Source organism: Chelonoidis abingdonii, chromosome 1 (genome assembly GCF_003597395.2).
Source record: "Chelonoidis abingdonii isolate Lonesome George chromosome 1, CheloAbing_2.0, whole genome shotgun sequence".
NCBI classification, from domain to species: Eukaryota; Metazoa; Chordata; order Testudines; family Testudinidae; genus Chelonoidis; species Chelonoidis abingdonii.
In genome coordinates this window covers 363,259,872-363,282,057 of record NC_133769.1, presented here as the reverse complement: position 1 = coordinate 363,282,057, position 22,186 = coordinate 363,259,872, and the positions used below count along the sequence as shown (strand labels likewise).

The window sequence follows — 22,186 nt, the reverse complement described above, 5'->3', positions numbered from 1 at the left end:
TTCTCACATGAGTAACGGCATTAACCCCAGTGTCTTGGCCAAATTCAAGCTCTGCCAGTTACATCAGAACATAAGAAAGGCCACACTGGGTCAGACTAAAGGTTCATCTAGCCCAGTATCCTGTCCTCCGACAGTGGCCAATGGCAGGTGCCCCAAATGGAATGAACAGACAGGTTATCATCAAGTGATCCATGCCCTGCCACCCAATCCCAGCTTCTGGCAAACAGAGCCTAGGGACACCACTCCTACCCATCTTGGCTAATAGCCATTGATGGACCTATCCTCCATGAATCTATCTAGCTCCCTTTTCAACCCTGTTATAGTCTTGGCCTTCACAACACCCTCTGGCAAGGAGTTCCAGAGGTTGACAGTGCGTTGCATGAAAAAATACTTTCTTGTGTTTGTTTTAAACCTTCTACTTATTAATTTCATTTGGTGGCCCCTTGTTCTTGTATTATGAGAAGGAGTAACTAACACTTCCTTATTTATTTTCTCTATATCACTCATGATTTTATAGACCTCTATCATATTCCCCCTTAGTCGCCTCTTTTCCAGGCTGAAAAGTCCCAGTCTTAATAATCTCTCTTCGTATGGAAGCCATTCTATACTCCTAATAATTTTTATTGCCCTTTTCTGAACTTTTTCCAATTCCAATATATCTTTTTTGAGATGGGGCGACTGCATCTGCACGTAGTATTCTTTGTTTTTCTTCTTTAAAACTTCTGTAGTTTTAGCTGGGTACAATGGTTTTCTCCCTACTTCCCGTACTAAACTGTTGCTATATTTTACCCCAGAGGTGGCAGCATTTCAAATTGCGGCTTAAGTGATCTCTGTAATATTGGGATCCTTTTTATACAGTGTGATTGTTTTATGTGCCATTCCAGAAATCCCAGCTCAAACGGCGACCATTCCCATGACGTGTATGTTTAAAGAGGAGCTATACTGTGTGTGTGGGGTTGGCATCCAGCCGGCTGCAATGCAAAAAGAAAACAGTTAGCTTCAACTTTCTGAAGCTGAACCTTGGACTCCTGCAGCTGCTCCCCTTATCCAGAGCTTTCTAGAGAAGGCTGGACAAAACAAGATGCAAGTTTCCTACCACTGGGAGAGTGACTGGAATAGCAGAGGTGCTGGCAACGCCAATATTGCTGTGTGGTGCCCATGGACAATGGGATTATCAGGAGCGACTGGATGGAATTGGGAGTGATGGCAGGGCTGTGTGAAGAAACTTGGAACACTGAGGGCATGTCTACACTTACCAGCAGACTTACGGGCAGCGAGTGTCAATTTAGCAAGTCTGGTGAAGACATGCTAAATCAAAGGGAGAGCACGCTCCCATCGATTTGTGTACTCCACCTCCCCGAGAAGCATAAGAGAAGTTAACAGGAGACACTCTTCCCTCACCACAGCGCAGTGTAGCCACCGCGGTAAGTGGATCTAACTATGTCGACTTCAGTTACGTTATTCAGGTAACTGAAGTTGTGTAAGTTAGATCGATTTCCTGAAATAGTGTAGACCAGGCCTGACACCCAGCCCTGAGAGTGGCTACTGGTGGATACACTTTTCTGAGTGCCAGCGTTAAATCTCTCCTGCACAGCCAGTGAGGGAATAAATGATTGTCCCTGAGGAATGAAAGGCCAGTGGACAAATCAGGGGGAAGAAGGATGGAGGGAGTCCTGGTCATGGACAAGGCTTTCAGCTCAACATGGCATCTAAAGCTCTGATACACACAGATGTGGGGCTGGCAATGCTTTGAATCAGCAGTCACTGAACTGGACGGCTGGTCTGCTGTGAAAAGGGCAGGCTGGAGGATGCAGCTGAAAGGAGTGCTGCTGCCTGCCCGCCTGTGGATCTCGTTAGCTGCCTCCGCAGCTGCTTGGGGGGCAACGGCAAGGAATAGGGTACTGCGCTCTTCTCGACAGCTGGCAACAGCTCTTGGGAAAGGCCAGAGAATCCACGGTGGTGGTGGGAAGGCAGCCTTTGCACAAGGCCAGCGAACGTCAATCTCTCAATCCCCTCTGAAAGCTGCCTAGTGTCTGGATTTCATTACAAAGGTGAAGCTCAAGGAGGACCTTGCTGATAGGCGGGAGACTCCTTTGTAGTGAATCCAGGCCCTGTTTTAAACGATCCAGTTTTACATCTTAATGATGTGACGCTAGCAGCTCGGCATGGCTTCAAAATGAAACCAGGTGAACACCCTTGGTTTGGACCCTGTTTCACACTGAGATCTGGGGTCACTGGAACCAGCAACTCAGCCAAGCACAGGGGACGTGGATCCTGTGCAAATAAAAACAGAAGGAACTGGTGGTAAAGATCTCTGCAATAAGAAACTGCTGCGAGTCTGTTCATCCGCTAGGGTAATGAGCACAATATACGGACCCAGACAGGCAGAACTTTACCCAGCTCTATCCAGAAGGAGCTGCTTGGATAACAGTCACTGGAAATCCCTTTAATTGCAAAGTCTGCAGATGTTTGATCCAGGGATCTCTATATATCTCCATACATTCAGGGATTTGGTCTGGCCCCATCTCTGTATTTAGGCATCTGTGTATTTATGCTTGTGGAAGATGCTCATCTCAATTCTGTCAGAGTGCTCGTCTTATTAGCATTGTGTCTAGGACCCACGGTCACAGCCCTGGGCTAGGTACTGAGGCTGTACAATCGCAGAACAAAGAGATGGTCCCTGCCTCTGTGAGCTTACAATCTACACACTTACCTTTAACCTTTACTCCCTGGCTTCACCCCTTTACACTTCTATACTAGTGTATGGTATCAACTTGACGGCCATGTCGACCTTCACATCCCACTAGCACCAATCACAAATTCACAAAGACAGCCAGGAGAGAACTCGGATCGTCCAGCTCCAAACGCACAATCCCCTGACATAAGAAGACTCTCCACTGGCTGTTGGAAGTACAGGGCTTCTGACATACAGTTCAGCCATCCTGACTCCATCCAGCAGAAGGCAGCGGTCACACAGACACACTAGCCAGTACCTTACAACATGAAGGGCTGGAGGCAAACTGTTCTGCAGCTGCAGTTCTAAGAGCTGCTTTCTCTCCTCCAGCCCTTGGCCAACAAGAGCGGAGATTCAAATTCATAGTCTGTGGATCACCGTTGACATTGAACATGCAAAAAATACCCTGAGTGTGATTGGTTTTAACCGCACTGCATACACCTGCAGGGCCAAAACACCACTTGGATCCCAGCTCCCTCAAACCCCATGAGGAGAAACACTTTTCCAAATCTCCATTTACAGCACTAAGACCAAAGCTCTATTAAACACCATGGGAAATTGTCAGCCTTGGGAAGCCTGGACATATTGCTTCTCATTGTAATGCTATAGCCACCTGGGGCTCACTACCCACTTCCTCCCACCTTTCTGCAATGCAAATGCAGCTTTGTGTGCCAGTGGCAATTAGCTCCACAGCACCAAAGAGCCAGCCACCAGCACAGTTACCACAGCAATCCATCCGTGTGAGCCCTCCCAGCAGCGGGACAGCAGAGCGTTCAATATCACTACTTTAAATCCTGGTTACTGACAGCTGTCTCGTAGACTGTAAGGTCAGAAGGGACCATTATGATCTTCTAGTCTGACCTCCTGCACAACGCAGGCCACAGAATCTCACCCACCCACTCCTGTAACAAACCCCTAGCCTATGTCTGAGTTATTGAAGGCCTCAAATCGTGGTTTAAAGACCTCAAGGTGCAGAGAATCCTCCAACAAGTGACCTGTGCCCCACACTGCAGAGCAAAGTAAAAAAAAAACCCCAGGACCTCTGCCAATCTGCCCTGGAGGAAAATTCCTTTCCGACCCCAAATATGACTATCGGCTAAACCCTGAGCATGTGGGCAAGACTCACCAGCCAGACACCCAGGAAAGAATTCTCTGTAGTTACTCAGATCCCACCCTCTCTAGTGTCCTATCACAGACCATTGGGCATATTTACTGCTAATAGTCAAAGATCAATTAATTGCCTTCTTTTGGTTAGGCTATCTGGCAGCTACTAAAGGGGGCCGACGGGAGAGAATTTGGATGGGTCTCACCGCTGTTCCCAGGGGATAATTGTCCACAGCCCAAAACCACAGTCGGTTGGTGCTAACAGGCAAGTCTCAAGAGACCCCCTGGACTGGATGGGCCATGTAGACTGACCTGCCCTTTCATGCCCCAAGGTAGCCTTTCCGGGCTAGGGGAGCTGCCCTTTGGTGGAGCACTATAGGGCACACTTGCAGAGCTCTGGCCTGTGCTGCACCAGTTCTGCAAATCCTGCTGGGAATTTTGTCTTTCAGACCTGACAGTCCAGCAACCCTCTTTGGTCCCCTGTATTGTGTTCAGTTCTGGGGTTGTGGTTCCTCCCTTTGCTGAGGGGGTGGGGCCTTTTGTTACTCATCCTACTCAGGATATAAATAGACCAGCCCCTCCATCATCGCTGGAAGGTGCTCCTTACAAACAGCTCTCGCTCTAAGGTCTAGATAGATCTAATCTTTTCCCAGACCCATAGGCTCTTCCCAGCTTCCCCCCAGCTTAGTGACTGGCTCATCTGATCGGCTGCTCGCTGCAATGCCTGAGCTATTAGCACCCAACCTCGCGGTGGGATGGGGGAACGGTGCAGTCAGGGATTTCTCGGCTGACCTTGCCCCTCTTTCCTCTGCAAAGGGACATTTACCTGCAAAGATTTACTGAGCCGTACTGGTTTGGTTCCCCTCGGCAGCGCTGGCCCACCCAGGTACCTGTCACACTGCCAGGAGCCCTGTGTTTGCTACTGTTGGATGCCCTGATGATCGCCTGTGGCCCAGCAAGGCACAGGGAGCGTGGCAAGGGCGCTCGGCATTCTCAAGCGGCTCCGGGGAGTCTCCTCTTGCACGGACTTCGAGACATGCAGAAAAGCAAAGAGCCCTGTTATGGACGAGTGCAGTGAACTCATCCCTAAACCCTTCCAGCTCAGCACCCCTGAGTCATCCTACAAACAGAAACAGGCCAGGTCCTGAAGCCCGTGGTTCAGGGTTTATTCATTTGTATTCAAGCAGACTGCCCTTTGGAGATGGGGTAGAGATCTGGGAAGACCCTCATGATCCAGCCCCATAACACACGCAGCCACCATGTGAAAAAGAGGTGCAGACAGTCTGTCTACATGGGGAGAAAGAACCTTTCTTCAGTGGGGTGATCCCAGTCAGCCGAACGGGACCAGACTTCCTTCTTAACAGCAGTGTAGACATAGTTCAACACCTGAGTCAGGTCAGCTGGCTGGGCTGCGGCCCAAGCTCCCACCCCAGCTAGTACAACTGGAAAGGCATTAAACCACATCTACACAGGCATCCACGGGACCACTCAGCCCTGCTCAGTTGACTCAACTGGAAAAGGCACCTTTTCGCCTGTGTAGACAGGCCAGGGAGGTCAAAGGTCACTTCTCAGCTGGGTGAAGTACCTGAGGGTCCTACTGACATCAATGGACTGTCGAGGATGCGATATTCTTCCAAACCAGCTTGCGAATGCCTGACCCGAAAGCAGTGAAAGTGGGACTCGAACTCAGCTCCCTGACTTCACACCAGTGAACCACACCTCCCTCAGCAAGCCCGCACCAAGCCGACTCAGGTACCGTCTTCAGAGAAGGAAAAGGCCTATGGGCCTAGTTCAACAAAGAACTAGATACGTTCCTGGAGGATAGGTCCGTCAATGGCTATTAGCCAGGATGGGCAGGGATGGTGTCCCTAGCCTGTTTGCCAGAAGCTAGGAATGGGCGACAGGGGATGGATCACTTGATGATTCCCTGTTCTGTTCATTCCCTCTGGGGCACCTGGCATTAGCCACTGTCGGATGACAGGATATCGGGCAAGATGGGCCTTTGGTCTGACCCAGTATGGCTGCTCTTATGATCATCCAGCCCTTTTCCCACTAATGCAGGATCGCTCCCTTCGGAGTGTCCCTGGGGGCTCTGTCCAAGCCGAATGTGACCAACTCTACAAACAGAAATTCCATCAGCTCCCTGGAGTTCACAGGGTGACCGACCTCACGACATCCAACTTACACTTCTTCCCGACTGCCCAGCCTATCTGCATTGCCCCACAGACGGCGTCACGGCAATCCTCTCAGGGCCTCCAGCCCAGTGGGGACAGTGAGCGCGTGGACTGCCCCGCCAGGCTGCTGTGTTGCTCTGGAAATGGGGCCGCGCCGGCCCCACCTCACCTCACCTTGACAAGCAGCTCGTAGCGCGGGATCCTCTGCACAGGCTTGATCATCAGGTCGGACAGCGCTTGCTTCTCTTTGTTCTCCCGCATGCTTTGCTGCAAAACAGTGGGGAAGTGGGGGGGAGAGGGGGTTTTCGTCAGAAATGAGACTAAGCGGCTGCGTGGTTTACTCCACGGCTCACGGGGACAGAACACCACATGGATCATGGCTGAGAACGTAACTTTATTCAGTAAGACATTCACACAGACATCAAGAGCAGCCAGCGTTATCAACACTAGCAGCAACAGTTTTGGAACGGATATTAAACCTCGTCCTCAGGGCTTCACCAGCCTTGAGCTAGTATAGACCAGGATGAGAGCTAACACGGGGGTTGGGGGGGGCGGGTTACGTCACATCTTCCCACTGCAGGGGTCTTATGCTTTCCCCTGAGCATCTGGTTCTGGTCACTGTCACTGGACTGGATGGACCTCAGATCTGATCCCGTCCCTATGATCTGAGGCTCAGGATGAGCTACAGTCAGCCCCAGACCATGCACAAAACCACAGAGACAGCATCAAGATCCAGTAACTTGGGAATTCCCAGGCTAGAAACTCATGCTCATCACCACCACCGAAGACTGAACCAAGGAGGCATGGCTAAATGGCTTGGGGGCATGGCCAGCCCCTCTCCTGCATTCCAAGCCTGCTAGCATCCCTGAGTGTATGAAACAAGAACCTCAGAGCTGATAGGCTACATGTCCACAAGCCTTGTCTGCAGAGAACAGAAAGGGCATAATCTGGCTCATATGGGGATCTCAGTGAGAATGAGCCTGGTCACTCCCGTGGTGTCAGACTAGTGCCAGCAGCACAGGACTGGGGCGCTGGAGCAGGAGAAGCTGAACGGGAAGGAAGAAAGTTCTTATTCAGACACAAGAGGCAAGATGCTCAGCTGGTGTAAAGGAGTGTAGCGCCAATAAAGTCAATGGAGTGACACCGATTCACACCAGCTGATGATGTGGAGTGACACTGATTCACATCAGCTGAGGAGATGGCCCAAATATCTGCAATAAAAGAATCAGGAACATGGAAAAATCCTGGCCAGATAAATGCAAATTTGTTCCCTCCAAAGTTTTCTTTCCCACTCCCCTTGCCCCTTCCAGAGTGCTCCAGCATGATGCCCCTTGAACCCCAGTCAATGGAGGGACGAGTCTGGATGCTCATCTCTGGACATGCGTAAACTGTACCTACTGAGCTGCAGAACCAAATCAGCTGCCCCGCTGGGATGGCAACCTACCTCCAGGAATTTCATAAAGGCTGGCCTGGCTTCCTTGGCTACTCTCACGGCATCCTTGGCGTTGAGGAAGTTATCGATGTATGCAGAATAAATGCTCACCAGGATGTCCTTGGAAAACTGGGGGAGTAAACAGAGAAACCAATGAGGTGGGGAGAGGGGCCTTCCAGGACGAGAGAGAGGCTTTCTGTGAGCTCGTCATACAGAGAAAACCAGGGAACAAAACCACATGAGTAACTCTGGGGTTGGGAGGAGGGTCTGGAAAGGGCTGGAGAAGCAGCAGAGTCCCCACTTTTGACTCTGGGCAGGGCCGACTGCCTGTGCTCTGCTTCACCCAGGCTTCCCATTTAATCTGGTGACCTTGTCATCAGAGTTTGCTTTTGTGCTACAGACAAAACGAACGTAAAGCTTAACAGTAAAGCCAAGTATTCACTGCAGCTGTGACCTGGGGGAGTTTCTGCGGGGCTGAGCGAGAGCAGCGGTTCTGAACCAGGGCTCCTTGGGGGGCTGCAAGCAGGTTTCAGGGGGTCCTCTAAGCAGGGCCACCGTTAGACTCACTGGGGCCCAGGGCAGAAAGCCAAAGCTGCACTGCATGGAGCTGAAGCCCAGGGCCCTGAGCCCTGCCACCTGGGACTGAAGCCAAAGACTAAGCAACTTAGCTTTGCGGGGGATCCTGTGGCATAGGGCCCCCCAGGCAACTGCCGCTACCCCCTAATGCCAGCCCTGGCTTTTATATGCAGAAAACCAGTTGTTGTGGCACAGGTAGGCTGTGGAGTTTTTATATCACGTGGGGGGGCCTCAGAAAGTAAAAGGTTGAGAACCCCTGAGCTAAAGCATGGCCTTCCTCAACAATAGAGAGAGAGAGAGAGAGAGAGAGAGAGTGTGTGTAGAAAGCACATTATGGACTAAATCTGGGCAGCCTGTGAGATGGGCTGATCACCTCATCTAACCTCCAGCATTAGTCTTATTGACCTAGGAGCTTCGTGCTGCATTCGCCTGGGCTTGCCTTCAGTGAAGCATGAATGTCAGTTTAAAGACTGCTTGGAAGAAAGGATCAATCGATTTCCTAACCAGAGGCGACGGAAGCTCCCTAAAAGTGGGGGAGCCACCGTGCCCGAAACATGGCCCTGACCCACACCCACGCCGCCTCTTCCCCAAGGTCCCGCCCCATGCCACTTCTCCCCGATGCCCTGCCTCTATGCCGCCTCTTCCCCCAAGGCCCCGCCCCTACGCTGCCTCTTCCCTTGAGGCCCTGCCCCCCTGCCCACGCCGCCTCTCCCCCCAGGCGCACCTGCCCCACGCCGTGCCCCTCTCCTCCCCAGCCCCACCCAGCTCTTCCCCTTTGCCCTGCCCACACTGGCTCTTCCCCACTCCCACACCACCTCTTCCCCCCAAGACACTCCCCCCCACTCACTCCTCTTTGCCCCCACTCACTTGCCTTTACGACTGGTATAAAGTGGTGGGGCCATGGCCCCTGGACCCGTTCCGGCACCCCTGTTCCTAACCCAATCCTACTTGTTGGCTGACTCAACGGACACTTAGATCTCTGCTGTGTTTGCCAGGTGGATAATAAATAACATTGTCAATCTCTCTCTCTCTCTCTCTCACACACACACACCCAAAGCCTGGTCCATCCAACCTGGCATCTCTTTGTCTTTCAGAACCTCATTGCTTCTATTGCCTAAGCTGGCATGTGTAATCTCAGAATCAACTATGCTTTAGAAGTTCTGTGTTTGTACAGAGCCTGGCACGATGGGGTCCTGGTTCGTGAGCGGGGCTGGTAGGCACTGTGATAATATAGATAATTAATAATCATATGGGGTCTGCAGCTCCTGGTCCAGCAGGAAAGGGGGTGGCAGGGCTAGTGGAAGCATTTGGGAAGGCAAAGTTTCTGGCCCAAAAGCTTGGATTGGGTATCTAGCCGTCCCCAGGAAGGAGGGTCTCATGGTTACGGTGGAGGAATTGGACTCAGAAGACCTGGCTCTATTTCTGGCTCTGCCACTGGCTTCCTGCATGACTTGGGTGAGTCACTTAGGACCAACTGCTGCAACCCACAGAAGAAACATAACGCAGTGGATCAGGCAGCGTCATCTCTAGGGCTTTTTCCTCTCTCTTCTTTACCCTGACCCTCCAGCAGGAACAATGGATGACTAGAGGGCTATCGTCCAATACCAGTCTCCTTTCCCACAGGATACAGTGATGAATGTCGGGTAATTCTGTGTGGATCAGACGAACACTGAGCATCAGACGCTGCTGCTAACCCTTGAACCAGTGAGCGACAGCTGCCGATACTCAGCAGTGATGCTAGAGGGGACGCATTGCCAGAGCTGTCTAGAACTGGACTGGCACAGGGCACTGTGGGTCAGGACTGATGTACATTAGCAGAGCTCTGTGGGAGCTGAGGACTGGAAGATGGACTCAGGAATTAAAGTGATGGGGCTATAACTAGACAGAACAGCAGGTTGCATGTCAAGTTTGAGGTGCATTGACAGAGCTGGGAGTGCAAGATGGCACAGGGTAGGATTAGAGTGCAGTGGCAGAGTTGGGGGGGCAGGATGGTACAGGGTAGGATTGGGGTGCAGTGGCAGAATTGGGGGCAGGATGGTACAGGGTAGGACTGGGGTGCAGTGGCAGACTGGGGGCAGGATGGCACAGGGTAGGATTGGAGTGCAGTGGCAGAATTGGGGGCAGGATCTTACAGGGTAGGACTGGGGTGCAGTGGCAGATTGGGGGCACGATGGCACAGGGTAGGATTGGGGTGCAGTGGCAGACTTGGGGGCAGGATCTTACAGGGTAGGACTGGGGTGCAGTGGCAGATTGGGGGCACGATGGCACAGGGTAGGATTGGAGTGCAGTGGCAGAATTGGGGGCAGGATCTTACAGGGTAGGACTGGGGTGCAGTGGCAGATTGGGGGCAGGATGGCACAGGGTAGGATTGAGGTGCAGTGGCAGACCGGGGGCAGGATGGCACAGGGTAGGATTGAGGTGCAGTGGCAGACCGGGGGCAGGATGGCACAGGATAGGATTGAGGTGCAGTGGCAGAGTTGGGGGGTGGGGTGGCACAAGGTAGGATTGGGATGCAGCAGCAGAGTTGGGTGTTTTCCAGCCCCTCCACGTTGAAGATGCTGCATCTGTTCGGTACATTTCTAAGGAAATCGCTTGCGGGGGAAGAGCTACCCCTTGGAGTTGGCTCCTTCACAGGGGATGGGAATGCAGCCATTCCACAAGCCCAGAACTCCGGATGCAGGGTTCTGGATCAAACCCAGACTGCCGCATTGTGATACAATAGAGGGTGTGAGTCAGAGATATTAAGGTCAGATATCTAATCACTCAAATATCTAATCTGAGCTCCTGCATAATACAGGCCACAGGATTTCCCTGAACTGATTCATGCATCATGTCCAATACTGGTAGCTGAACTAAAACATACATTTTAAGAAACATTCAACTTTGATCTGAAGATTTTCAGTGAAGGAGAAGCCACCATGACCCTTGGTAAATTGTACCAGGAGTTAATTACCCTCAGTGTTCAAAATTAGCATTTGATTTCCAGTCTGAATTTAGCTAGATTCAAAGACCAGCCAATGGATTGTGTTTGTCTCCTAGATTGAAACAGCAAGTATAAACCTGGAAGGCAGAACATCAACGCAGACACTCTGTCTAGATTGCCTCTAGAGGAGGAATCAGAAGAGGGCAAAGATCTGGAAAAAGACTTCCTGGTCACTCCTGCAGATGTTGTGCGAAGCTGTTTGTGACTAGAGAATCCAAAGCCCAAGGACAAAGTGATGGTAAAGGCTGCAGTACAAAACCTGGTAAAAGGGCACAGCGTCGGAGGAGATTCCAGCTCTGCAACGAGAAGGCGATGTCGGGCCTGTCTTAGTGGCAGTCATGAGCCGAACAAGGCCAAACTGGACTTTTGGGGCCAGATACCCCCAGACTAAGAAGCTGTACAAAGAGTGAGAATGACTATGATTACACTGTGGAGCACTGTCTAGGTAACATATCATCCTCGAGATGGCAAAAAAGTGTGGCAGTTAGTGGTGCCCATGTCACTACACTGGCAAGTTTATGAAGCCAGGCGTGATCCCAGGCAGCATTCTGGAGGCAGGAGCACTCTTGAAGTGATGAGGTGAAACTGTTACTGGCCCATAATGGGTAACAACATGCAATCGTAGATCCATCAGTGCAAACGGTATGCCCTAACCAAAGATGTGTTTCCACTCACCCAAGCCCTTTTGACCTGTACTAATGTGACTGCTCCAATGGAGATCCTAGTGATGGGACTACACACGGTTAGAGATCTTCAGAGGGGTATGAGAACGTACTGATTCTTACAGACATGTTTACCCAATTCACCGTCGCTGTTCTAATTAGAAACCAGACAGCATGGACAATGGCCAAAGCCCTCATAAAACACTGGTTCGTGTACTATGGTTGTCTGGTATGGTTACACTCAGATCAAGGGAGGAATTTTGAGTCAGAGGCGATATCTAAATTGTGCAAACTGTACGGCATAGCCAAAAGCTGAACAACACCCTGTGACCCGCAAGGAAACGCTCCGTGCGAGAGGTTTAACTGGACAATGCATGACATGCTAAGAACACTCCCATGTGAAATGAAGCGCTCCTGGCTGGAACATCTCCCTGAGCTGGTATTGGCTTATAACAGCCATGTCCATTCATCGACGGGTTATGCTCCTTTTATCTCCTGTTCGGGAGAGATCCCAGGTTGCCATTAGATATTCAAGACAGAGAGGGTCCTGAGGAGGAGGAGGTGACTAATTTTGATCACTGGGTAAGTGGTCACCATGACAGGCTGAAGTTGCTCTCAGTACAACTAAAGACACAGCCCAACGTAGGAAAAGGACTTATGATCGCAAGTCCAGTGAGGCTCTCATCAGGCCCGGTGACCGTGTACTAGTTCATAACGATAGACACAGGGGGTGCAATAAAATACAAAACAAGTGGGAATTGAATCCCCACATTACAGTCGCTCACAACAATCCCAAGCTGCCAGTTTACACCATCCAGCCTGAATGAGGTGGTCCTGAGAGAGTAGTACATAGAGAGTAGCTAAAACATTGCACTTTTAGCAGAGCCGGACAACAACATCTTGGAACCTGAGATGGGGAGCTCAAATGAGGCCCCATCCCCCCTCGCTTGGGCCAAAACTTTGAAAGGTCTCAATTCTGTCTTCTTCCTGTTCTACTCCTTTCACGGTACTGCTCTGCTACCTACCCCAATAAAGGAGAACTAATAATTTAAAATGCCTTGTTCAAAAAGTTTAAGTAACACTTAACTTTTAAATGCCTGAACAGCAAATGTAACTTTTCTTGTCTGCTTAGTAAACACTGGCATTTTTATCTGTTTGAATAATTAAAGTGGTGCTATTCCATCCATTCTTTGGTTGTAAAGATTTGAACTGCTTCCTGAAGGCTCACAGTCTGGCCAGCTCATGCTCTATTGAATGGTTGCCAAAGGCTGGACCAGCCTCTTTTGTGTCATTGTGGAGACATGATGTTGTTTTATATAACTTCAGCTTGGAGAAGCTGTGTTCTCCCACTTGGCAACTGTTCACAAGTGTTAGAAGTAATGCGCAGAGGCAACAAAACATTTGAAAAGAGGCTGATCATCTTATTTGTCACATATTTCCAGAACAGCCTTTGGAATTGATCCTGCTGAAATGTATCTTAAAGGGCTTTTCAGTTCATCACCTAAATCACGTCGCATGTCAATACGCGCATGTATCATGTGTCAACATTGTCCTAGTGCCCTGCATTGCTGGTGTCGGTCTTCTTCAGGTATAGTGAGGAGTTTTGGAATATCATACAACATCCCAAATATACTGCTGTGTTCCTTGAGCTGCATGGAACGTTCTTCAACTGACTGTATTGCACAATCTAGCGCCTGGTTAAAAAATTGAACTTTGAGTTGTTGTTTGGAGTCTCTTATGGGATTATCCTGTGCCTCGTAATCAAAATGTCATCTTCTTCAGTGACTCTTGTATTCTTGAATGGGTGGGAAAACACATTCAGTGTGAAGTTCCTTTGCTAACTTCAGTGCACTCTTCTGAATGTTCTGAAATTCCTCATCTGACCGGTAAGACTGTAGGTATGATTTTGCTTTGTCCAGTTGTTCCATTGATCCAGACGTATCAAGGTCAACAACTTGGAGTCTCTTGCTTACAACATTTATTTCAAACAGTATGTCATGCCACAACACTAAGCCACACAGAAATTTGAAATTATCTATGTTTCTGGTGACTCCATTTTCCTCTGCCACTGTTCTTCCACGAACAGTTCCTGTCATACCATTAACCTTCATCATGGCAACTATGGCATCATCTATCTTCCATTCAGGCACTGTGGATGTTTGATAGGCTTTATTGTCCGCACTCGACTTTCCCATCGTGTGGCACTCCATGGTTTCAGTGTCAGGGAAGATGTTCCCAGATGTTGCTTCAAAATTTGCCATCGATGAGTTGATGCAGAGACAAATACCTAGATGCTTTGAATTACATTAAAAAATTCAGCAGCCTCACTAGAAGCTGATGCTGCATCACTGATCACCAGGTTCAATGAATGAGAACTGCATGGGACAAAAAAGCTCGAGGGTTTAACTCTCAGATCCGTGTCTGCACTCCTCTGTTCTTTCCTCTCATGCTGGCACCATTATCATGGCCCTGACCTCTCATGTCACCTATTGCAATTCCCCTATCTTCCAACTTTTTAAGAAGCACATTTGTCATAACAGCTCCTGTAGTATCATCAATGTCAATAAATTCTAGAAAATGCTCTCTGACAGTCACCACTGCAGAGATATTTTCACTAAGTTCTGTTGTTGTTACAAAACGCACCATTAAAGCCATTTGTCCCATATGGCTGATGTCAGGTGTGCAGTCCAGAATAACAGAGTCATATCTTGCTGACTTCAGATCTGCCACACTCTTCTGTTTGACTTTTGTTGCCAGTAACTGTATGATCTCATTTTGAGTTGTTTTTCCAAGGTAGTGGTGTGTGTACATTTCTTGGGTGGTGACTCTTCTTAGATGCTCCTGGAGTACAGCATCAAACTCAGCCGTAAGCTCCACAATTTTAAGGAAGTTTCCATTGTTTGGCATATACAACTGATCTGAAGTGCCACGCAGTGCTAGGTTTTGGGTAGCAAGCATTCTCACAATGGCAATGAGCCTTTTCAGAACATTTTGCCAATAAAGAGACTCTGATGCAATCTATGATGGCCTTTAACCTTAGTCTCATCTCAAGCTCTTTCCGCCTATGGAGTGCTCTCTGGTGATTTCCTGCCTTCTCATGGCATGCCAGATTTCTAGCCAGATTTTGCAGCCTTTTGTTCCTGTAGAATGCAACGTGACTGGAACATTAGACTGGAAGAGTTTGCAACCAAAACAGTATGCAGCATTCTGGGTTTTTGAGGACATAAGCCATGGCCTCTCCACTTTGTCACCGTTGGGGATTTAATGCCAGAAATGTGCTGGACGGAAACTTCTATTTTCATTGTCTTTGGGGAACATGAAGTTTTTCACTTGCTGTGGCCCATGCAGTACAAGGAAGTCCCTCAGGCTACTGCTCAAGTGGGTCCACAGTCCTGGATCATCTAGACTTAAGGAACTAAACTCAGCAGCAGCTGTTTATTGCGCCTCCACCACACTCTTCTCTGATTTACACTTTTCTTCAGGAATGTGCATGGTTACATCCATTTGAGATGGAGATATGGATGCTGCAGTAGCTGCCAGGTCACCTGCACTCTGACTAACTGGAAGATCAGGCATCTCCTCACTACTCACATCCTCACTGGGGCCAGAAGGCTCACCGTGAACATTTGTGTCTATGTATCTCAGGAGAGCTCCTTCCTGCTTAGATAGAAAAGCTTCCTTTGCTTTCTTTCTTTTTCTGAATGCTGCCCCAGAGGGGCATTTTCTTCTTTCACTCATGACTGCTGTTCTGTGCCAGCTAGAGTGGCTCTCAACACTCAGTTGAAGGGGACAAATAAGCAGGCTGGTAGCAGGGCCTGAGTGAGGGAAGATATCAGCATCTTAAGGGCCTAACTGGCTCCAACTACTTCAGCTGACTGCCTGTTCTCCTCAAGTGGGTTCAGGGAAGCAGCAGGAAACAGGAAGCTCCCTGAGAAGCTGGTGTTAATCGGTCCAGGCTCCTGGGGGTGCTAGCGAGGTACATAAGAGCCTCCTCCTCCTCTCTCTCCCTGGAGCTCCTGCTGCTTTCTGTTATTCCCTCTCACCTTTTCTCCTGCCTGCCTGTAATGTCTCTTCTGCCCTCCTTACTCCAGCACAGCACTCCACCATCTCTGTGCATCTAAAGCAGGAAGAATACAGATGCACCAGCAGCAGACACAATTTTCTACACTCTGGGTCCTAGTGATACCCCCCCCACCACCACCACCACACACACACAGTCTGGCACCTGAGGCAGCCGCCTCAGTTTACCTCATGGTAAGGCCAGCCCTGACTCTTAGTCCGATCAGGGACCATAGGGGGCACAGATCAGCATATCTTGAGGAGACTGAAACCAACGTGGGGGATGAGTTCTAGTCCCACAAACCAAAAATCAAGGGGACCAAAGTGGGGGAATGGCCAGATCCCTCAAACTGACCCAGTTTTACCGGAGGGCAGGAGAATAGAAAATATAAGTGGTGAACCACCAGTCTTAAGAAGGTCCCAGAGGGCTTGTAAAGGTGTACCGCCTGTTAAACTCAGAGGTGCTCGTTACTGGTTCTATGTAGTGTTTTAATGAATATTAGCATGTATCGTATAAAGAAGTGGACATCGAACGTTAAATGTGTTCAATGTTCTTTCGTTAATTGTTAATGGTTTTTATATAACACGATGTTGGTGACTATTGTTGCTATGGGACCTGGATGTGCTGGTGTGAACATTCTGGCTGTGGCAGAATTTTAGCAAGGGGGAATGTAAGGGGACTGTTGGTCCCTTAGAGAAACTTTGTGGGTTTTTCTGATTGGCTAGCTCCCAGTACCAAAAGAAAGGGGAAAGGCCAATGAGAAATCAAGACCCTGAGACTGATAGTGCCCAGGGCCAATGGGGAGAGGCCAATGCACCAGGTCAGCCTGATTGACAGAGCAGACAGGCCAGTGAGGGAGTCAGGAGCATGGGGTCTCCCCCTCTGTGTGAGCTGGGCAGAGCTAAGGAGACAGCAGGAGCCAGAGCCAGAAGGGCCAGAGGAGCAGGAGCAGCAGCAGCAGCGCTGAGGCAGAATGGAGCTGGAGCTGATGCAAAGTGGTGGAGCTGGAGCTGGGGCTGGAGCAGTCCGAAGCTCAGTGCTGTGAGCAGCTGGGGAGAGTGAGGTGGGACTCTGGGGAGCAGAATCAGTGCAGGGAGATGCTCCCAGCCAAGTCGTATGGCAGCCTGGACTCGAAGGGGGATTGTAACCCCGATGGGGCGGGGCTGACGCTGGAAAGAAGGGTCCTGCCACCTAGAGCCTGAGGGCGTGTGGCCACCGCCAGAGCAAGTGTCCGACCCGCGGCGTCCCTGCAGCACAGCCACGCCTGGGCAGGAGGCCTGGGACGTGTGAGGAACAGACTGTGAACTGCCCTTACAGAGACGCTGGTTATGATGTGCCCACGCCACAGAGCAGGGTGACATGTTTTCCTTTCACCTTTCCCATTTTTTAAAATTGGTTGTTGTTTAATAAATTGTATTTGCTTTGAACTATATGCAATGATCAGTGGGTCAGGGAAGCATCTGGTGCGGAGAGAGCACCATGGAGTGGGGACACCCTAGCCTAGTGACCACGACAATGTTGGGGGTTGAGCCCCCCAGGAATCCTGGGCCCAGCCTTGTTGGGGTTATGAAGACTCTGACACACAGGAGAGCGCAAGGAAAGTCCTCGAGGTCAGGCAGACCTCTGCATAACGGGAGAGGGAGTGAGGACTCAGATCCTTTCGCTAGCCAGGAAAAGTTCCTCACAATAGCAGGATCCACATCTCCTAGACCTGACCCTTAATCACAAGTCCATCCTTCCCTGCCTTGCAGTATCATTCACATCTGAAAAAGCAACACTACAAATGTGTGATCTCCTTTAAACACCCCAGCTCTTTGCCTCTGGACCTGCTTACCCTGGGCAACGACCCTGCACTCTGATAACACAAAATATGGCGGTGCTAGCTCCAGTAAATTACACACACATACATCTTGGGCTCCAGAGTACTACAGCTGAGTGGGATCATCTGTCGCGCAGCTGGCCTGCTTCCGCTCCCTGGAGCAAGAGCTACCTCCTGGCAAGAAGCCGTGCAGTGTTTCTCTCCTCCCTGGCTCAGATGCAGCTTGATTTTAAACAGCATCAGAGCAGGTGCCAGGAGATGTTCCAAAGTCTAGCGTTAGCCCGAACGAGGCAACATGGATTCCATCTGGCCCAAGCAGCGTGGCTTTAAACAGCCCACAGCGGTCACAAGCTCAATTGGCTCCTGGCTCCAGCATGGCCCTGCCCCTGCCAAAATCAAGGAAAAGGCTGAAAAAGGGATTGAGTTTGGGATGGAGCATTAGGCCTGGCTTGCCTCTTGTGCGTGCCATCCCATTACCGCTCCTCCCCAGCACTGGCATCGCTTTGAGTCAGGCCTTGGAGCAAGAGCCTTTATACAGCTCCCTTCATCCAAACACCCCCCCCCTTCCCCCGGCACTTTGCTTCTTCATTTCAACTGCAGGGGGAATTCAGAGAATGTCTTCAGCAAAAGCTGGATCTTGGTCAGGATACCAGGGTTAATAACCCCACCAAGGGTCAGGAGCTGGGATTCTAGGTCTTATTGCAAATACCAGCTCCCGCTTTGTCCCATGTTGTCAGTCACACCTGATCAGAGTGAGTATAGAACAGTACCAGACCATAGCGACAGGACCAGAACCTCAGCCCAGCTCCACGGCCTTCAATTCAATGATCCTGTTATGGGTCAAATCATCAACCGGAAGTCAAGCCAGTGCCTCTGGCTTCAGTTTAGCTGCAGCAAGGGACACTGGCTGGGGAATGGGCCATGGAGTGTTTTGCACCCATTCTGCACAGATGTAAGTGGCAGTACAGGTGCAGGGCGGTGGAAAAAGCAGCCCAGCTCATGCAGTAACACAGCTCTCTGGACGCTGGTTTACTATTAACATTCTGCGGCACTTGGCTTTCCGCTTAAAGGTTCCCCACCCTAGCCCTTGAACAGAACCTGCTTAGCTTAGGAAAGACAGGAAGAGAAACCAAAGTCCCATGTGGACTGTGACAGCAGGTAAGCATAGACACAGGGCCGGCTTTAGGCCTATTCCACCAATTCCCCCGAATCGGGCCCCGCGCCTCAGAGGGCCCCGCGCTCAGTGAGAATCCCTTCCCTGGCTAGAGGGGCCTTTTTACTTTTTACTCACCCGGCGGCGCTCCAGGTCCTCGGCACTTTGGCAGCAGTTACTTTGCTCGCTCCGGGTCTTCGGCGGCAGGTCCTTCAGTGCTGCCGAAGACCTGGAGTGAGTGAAGAACCTGCTGCCTAAGTGCCGCCGAAGACTCAGAGTGCCGCCGGGTGAGTACCAGCCCCACATGCTTTTTTTTTTTTGGTTGGTTGGTTGTTTTTCTTAGTCATTCCTGCCGGGGCCCCGTTGAAACTGTTCGAATTGGGCCCCGCACTTCCTAAAGCCGGCTAACCCAGAGAACAGCTCATCAGCCCCCTCCCAATGATATTCCAGCCTGACAGATTGCACACCACCATCACTGTGATTCATGCCGTCGCTGAGATTGTGAAGGGAATGAGCCATAAATCCACGCAGTATTTTCACTCCCTTTTTAGTGATGCTGTGATCACCTATTCAGGCCTTGCAGATGCTTCATAGATGCTTTCTCCAATGCCTGCTCGAAAACAGTTTTGGGGACTTTGTAACATTCCTGCCCAAGGCTGGGTGCTGAGCAGCAGCAGCCAGACCGCTCCAAGGCCATAGATCAATATCTGCTATTGGTTTTAGCTTGTTCAAAATGAAAGATCAGGAACCGAGAATCCTTCAAAATAGAGACGAGGCACATAGCACAGTCTGATGGCACCAATGCCTTAGTGACAAGGGCACCAGGGCCAGGAAATATGTTTCTAGAGCTGCTGGCCTTTGCTTTAAGAGCAGCATCTCACTTTTTCTGGGTTGGGAGGTAATCAGTATGCTCAAGGGGCTGGTTATTACGATGAAAGAACCCGTTTGACGTCGGCATTAAAATATGTATTTAAAAGACAATTCCCCTTTCAGAATCACAATCCCCACAAGAATCCTTAGCACACTGCATCTCTAAAATGCTGTACAAACATCAACTAATTAATCCGAACAACTATAGATGGAGGCATTCAGCACCCCAGCGCCCAAACACACGCACCTCCAAAATGCCAACACTACACACGCATCCCAGGGCAGAATCTCAGCTGGAGTGAAGCAGGAAAGCTCTGCTGACTACAATGGCTTTATGCCTGTTGACACAAGTTGAGGCTGCAGATTAAAGCCACCAACCCACCAAACCCTGATACGTACCTAGGAACACAGTCTCATTCACATAAGCAACCACAAGGTTTCAGGTCAGAAGGGACCACCAGATCATCCGTCTGATCTCCTAACCCAGGCCACTAAACACCACCCAACAGACACACACCAAGCCCTGCAACCGAATTAGACCAAAGTATTACAGCCCTCAGGAGACTGAAGTATTGTGTGCCACAGGCAGTGAACAGCAGGGACCAAGTTGCATCAATGCCTGAGGCCCCTTTGTAACAGGGTGCCCCCATTTTAGGCTCCGTTGTCTTGGCGCACTGTCCTTTTGGAAGAGAAGACCAATCCGTTTGGACCTCCATGGGTTGCCTTGAGAGACTTCTAGGATCTGCTGGTGGAACCGGTGAGACTTGGTCCTCCAGCAGCTAGAAAAGCTGGGACCAGGCGGAGGCCAATCAAATGCATGCCCTGCCTCAGGTGTGTCTGGGACATTTTCCAACACACCTGTGAATGCACATCCACTGCTGCTTAGAACGTCTGCAATGCTAACATTGTCATACCTCCAAGTCACTACTGTCTGGCCCTGTGGTGAACTGAGCCTCCTGCTCTTAGGCTAAACTCCCCACTCCCACCTGTCTGTTTCATCCACCTGTTGTGTGCTGTCTGATGTCTTCTTCTTTCCACTGTTTGTACAACACCTGGCACAAGTGGAGCCTGATCCTTCCTTAGAGCTCGTAGGCACTGTGGGATATAAATACTAGCAAAGAAAAGGCTCCACACTTGTGTAGTAGACACACACCACACTCCAACTTGTTCACATCTTCGCACAAGCACTACCATGTGCATGCCAACAGCTCTGAACACACACGGCACTGCCCTTGAACACACACCTACACGCAAAACACAACTCTTCTGCTACACAAACACGAGCAAAATCAGACTCCCCCCAAACACCCACAGGCACATACGCCTCACCTAATCCGGAACACCTGCGCAGCACCACAACTCACAGGGCAGAATTATAAGCAGTGAAGGTCACCTTGGACTTCCCACCTCAACTGTGCTACATTCACTGCAGCGACTAGCCATGTGCTGGGAGGAGATGGTGAAAAATGAACACCCCAAGCCTTCCTGTTATGATTGCCATCAACGTTCCTGTCTTGAGAGCCACAGGCAATCTCACCAGCCACTGCATCACCTGTATCACACTAATCAAGGCATCCATCATCCCGGCCATGTTTATTACTGAGGTGACACCGCCACAGGGCCCCAGCAGGGCCACCCAGAAAGTGGGAGCAAGTGGGGCAATTTGCCCCAGGCCCCGGGCCCTGCAGGGGCCCCCACAAGAGTTTTCAGGGGCCCCCATGAGAGTTTTCGGCGGGTCCTTCAGTGCCACTGAACACACCTGGATCGAGTGAAGGACCCGCTGCCGAAGACCCGGAACTTCTTCTACTTCAGGTCTTCGGCGGTAATTTGGCAGCGGGGTCTCCTTCCACTGCAGGTCTTTGGCAGCAATTCGGCGGCGGGTCCTTCACTTGCTCCGAGACCTGTCACCGAAGTGCCCCGAAGACCTGGAGCGGAAGGAGCCCCACAGCTGAAGACCCCAGGTCCCCTGAATCTCTGGGTGACCCTGCCCCAGCTGAGCCAGCTTGTTCTGCCTTGAACTTGTCTTGTTCTCCTTTATTACTGAGTGGTGTCTCCCCCGTCCCATGCTGCACAATCCTCCACCATCATCTCCAGCTAAAAAGCAGAGCTCTGTGAAAGCCCCGTGGCATCGTGCAGTTCATTAGGTGAGAGGCTGGGATGCCAGCATCAGTCTGGTTTCCATTTTAATTGCCAGGGCCAGAGTGTGCATTAAACCCAGCTTGATTGAATCATTAGATTCTGCTTGTCCCTGCTCATTTATCAGAGAGGCAGCTGCTGTGGGAGTCAGGCAGGGGCTGCACAGGTCCCTGTGCACTAGCTGTGGGGCCAGTGGGAAGGGAATGCCGCGTGAAGAGTCTGACTTGGAAATTTTCGGGATGGCACAGGGTTGTGTGTAACCCATGCTGGGACTGTGCAGAGACCCCCCGTCCCCTTGTCCAGCCTGCTGCCTTGTTCTTGCTCAGTGCTGGGCTCCCTTTGGAAGGACAGTGCTCGTGCACTCCAGTCACAGCTGCTCGGTTCACAGTGTCCCTTCCCGAAACAATGGTAACTCTCTGGTGCCATAGGTTTTGCGTTCTCCCTTCCAGACTTAGGGCTCTCTGAATTACCGGTATTTGTTAT

At 50.5% G+C, this 22,186-nt stretch overlaps 1 protein-coding gene across 1 annotated transcript in view; it reads right to left on the bottom strand.

The window, feature by feature from the left end:
* Positions 1-22,186, bottom strand: part of ARHGEF17 (Rho guanine nucleotide exchange factor 17) — a 284,561-nt gene that overhangs the window by 47,744 nt on the left and 214,631 nt on the right. The window contains exons 4-5 of the mRNA XM_032796403.2: positions 7,457-7,573; positions 6,187-6,279 (exon numbers count right to left, since the gene is read on the bottom strand). Coding sequence (XP_032652294.2) covers positions 6,187-6,279; positions 7,457-7,573 — 210 coding nt within the window. The remainder of the gene's footprint in view (positions 1-6,186; positions 6,280-7,456; positions 7,574-22,186) is intronic.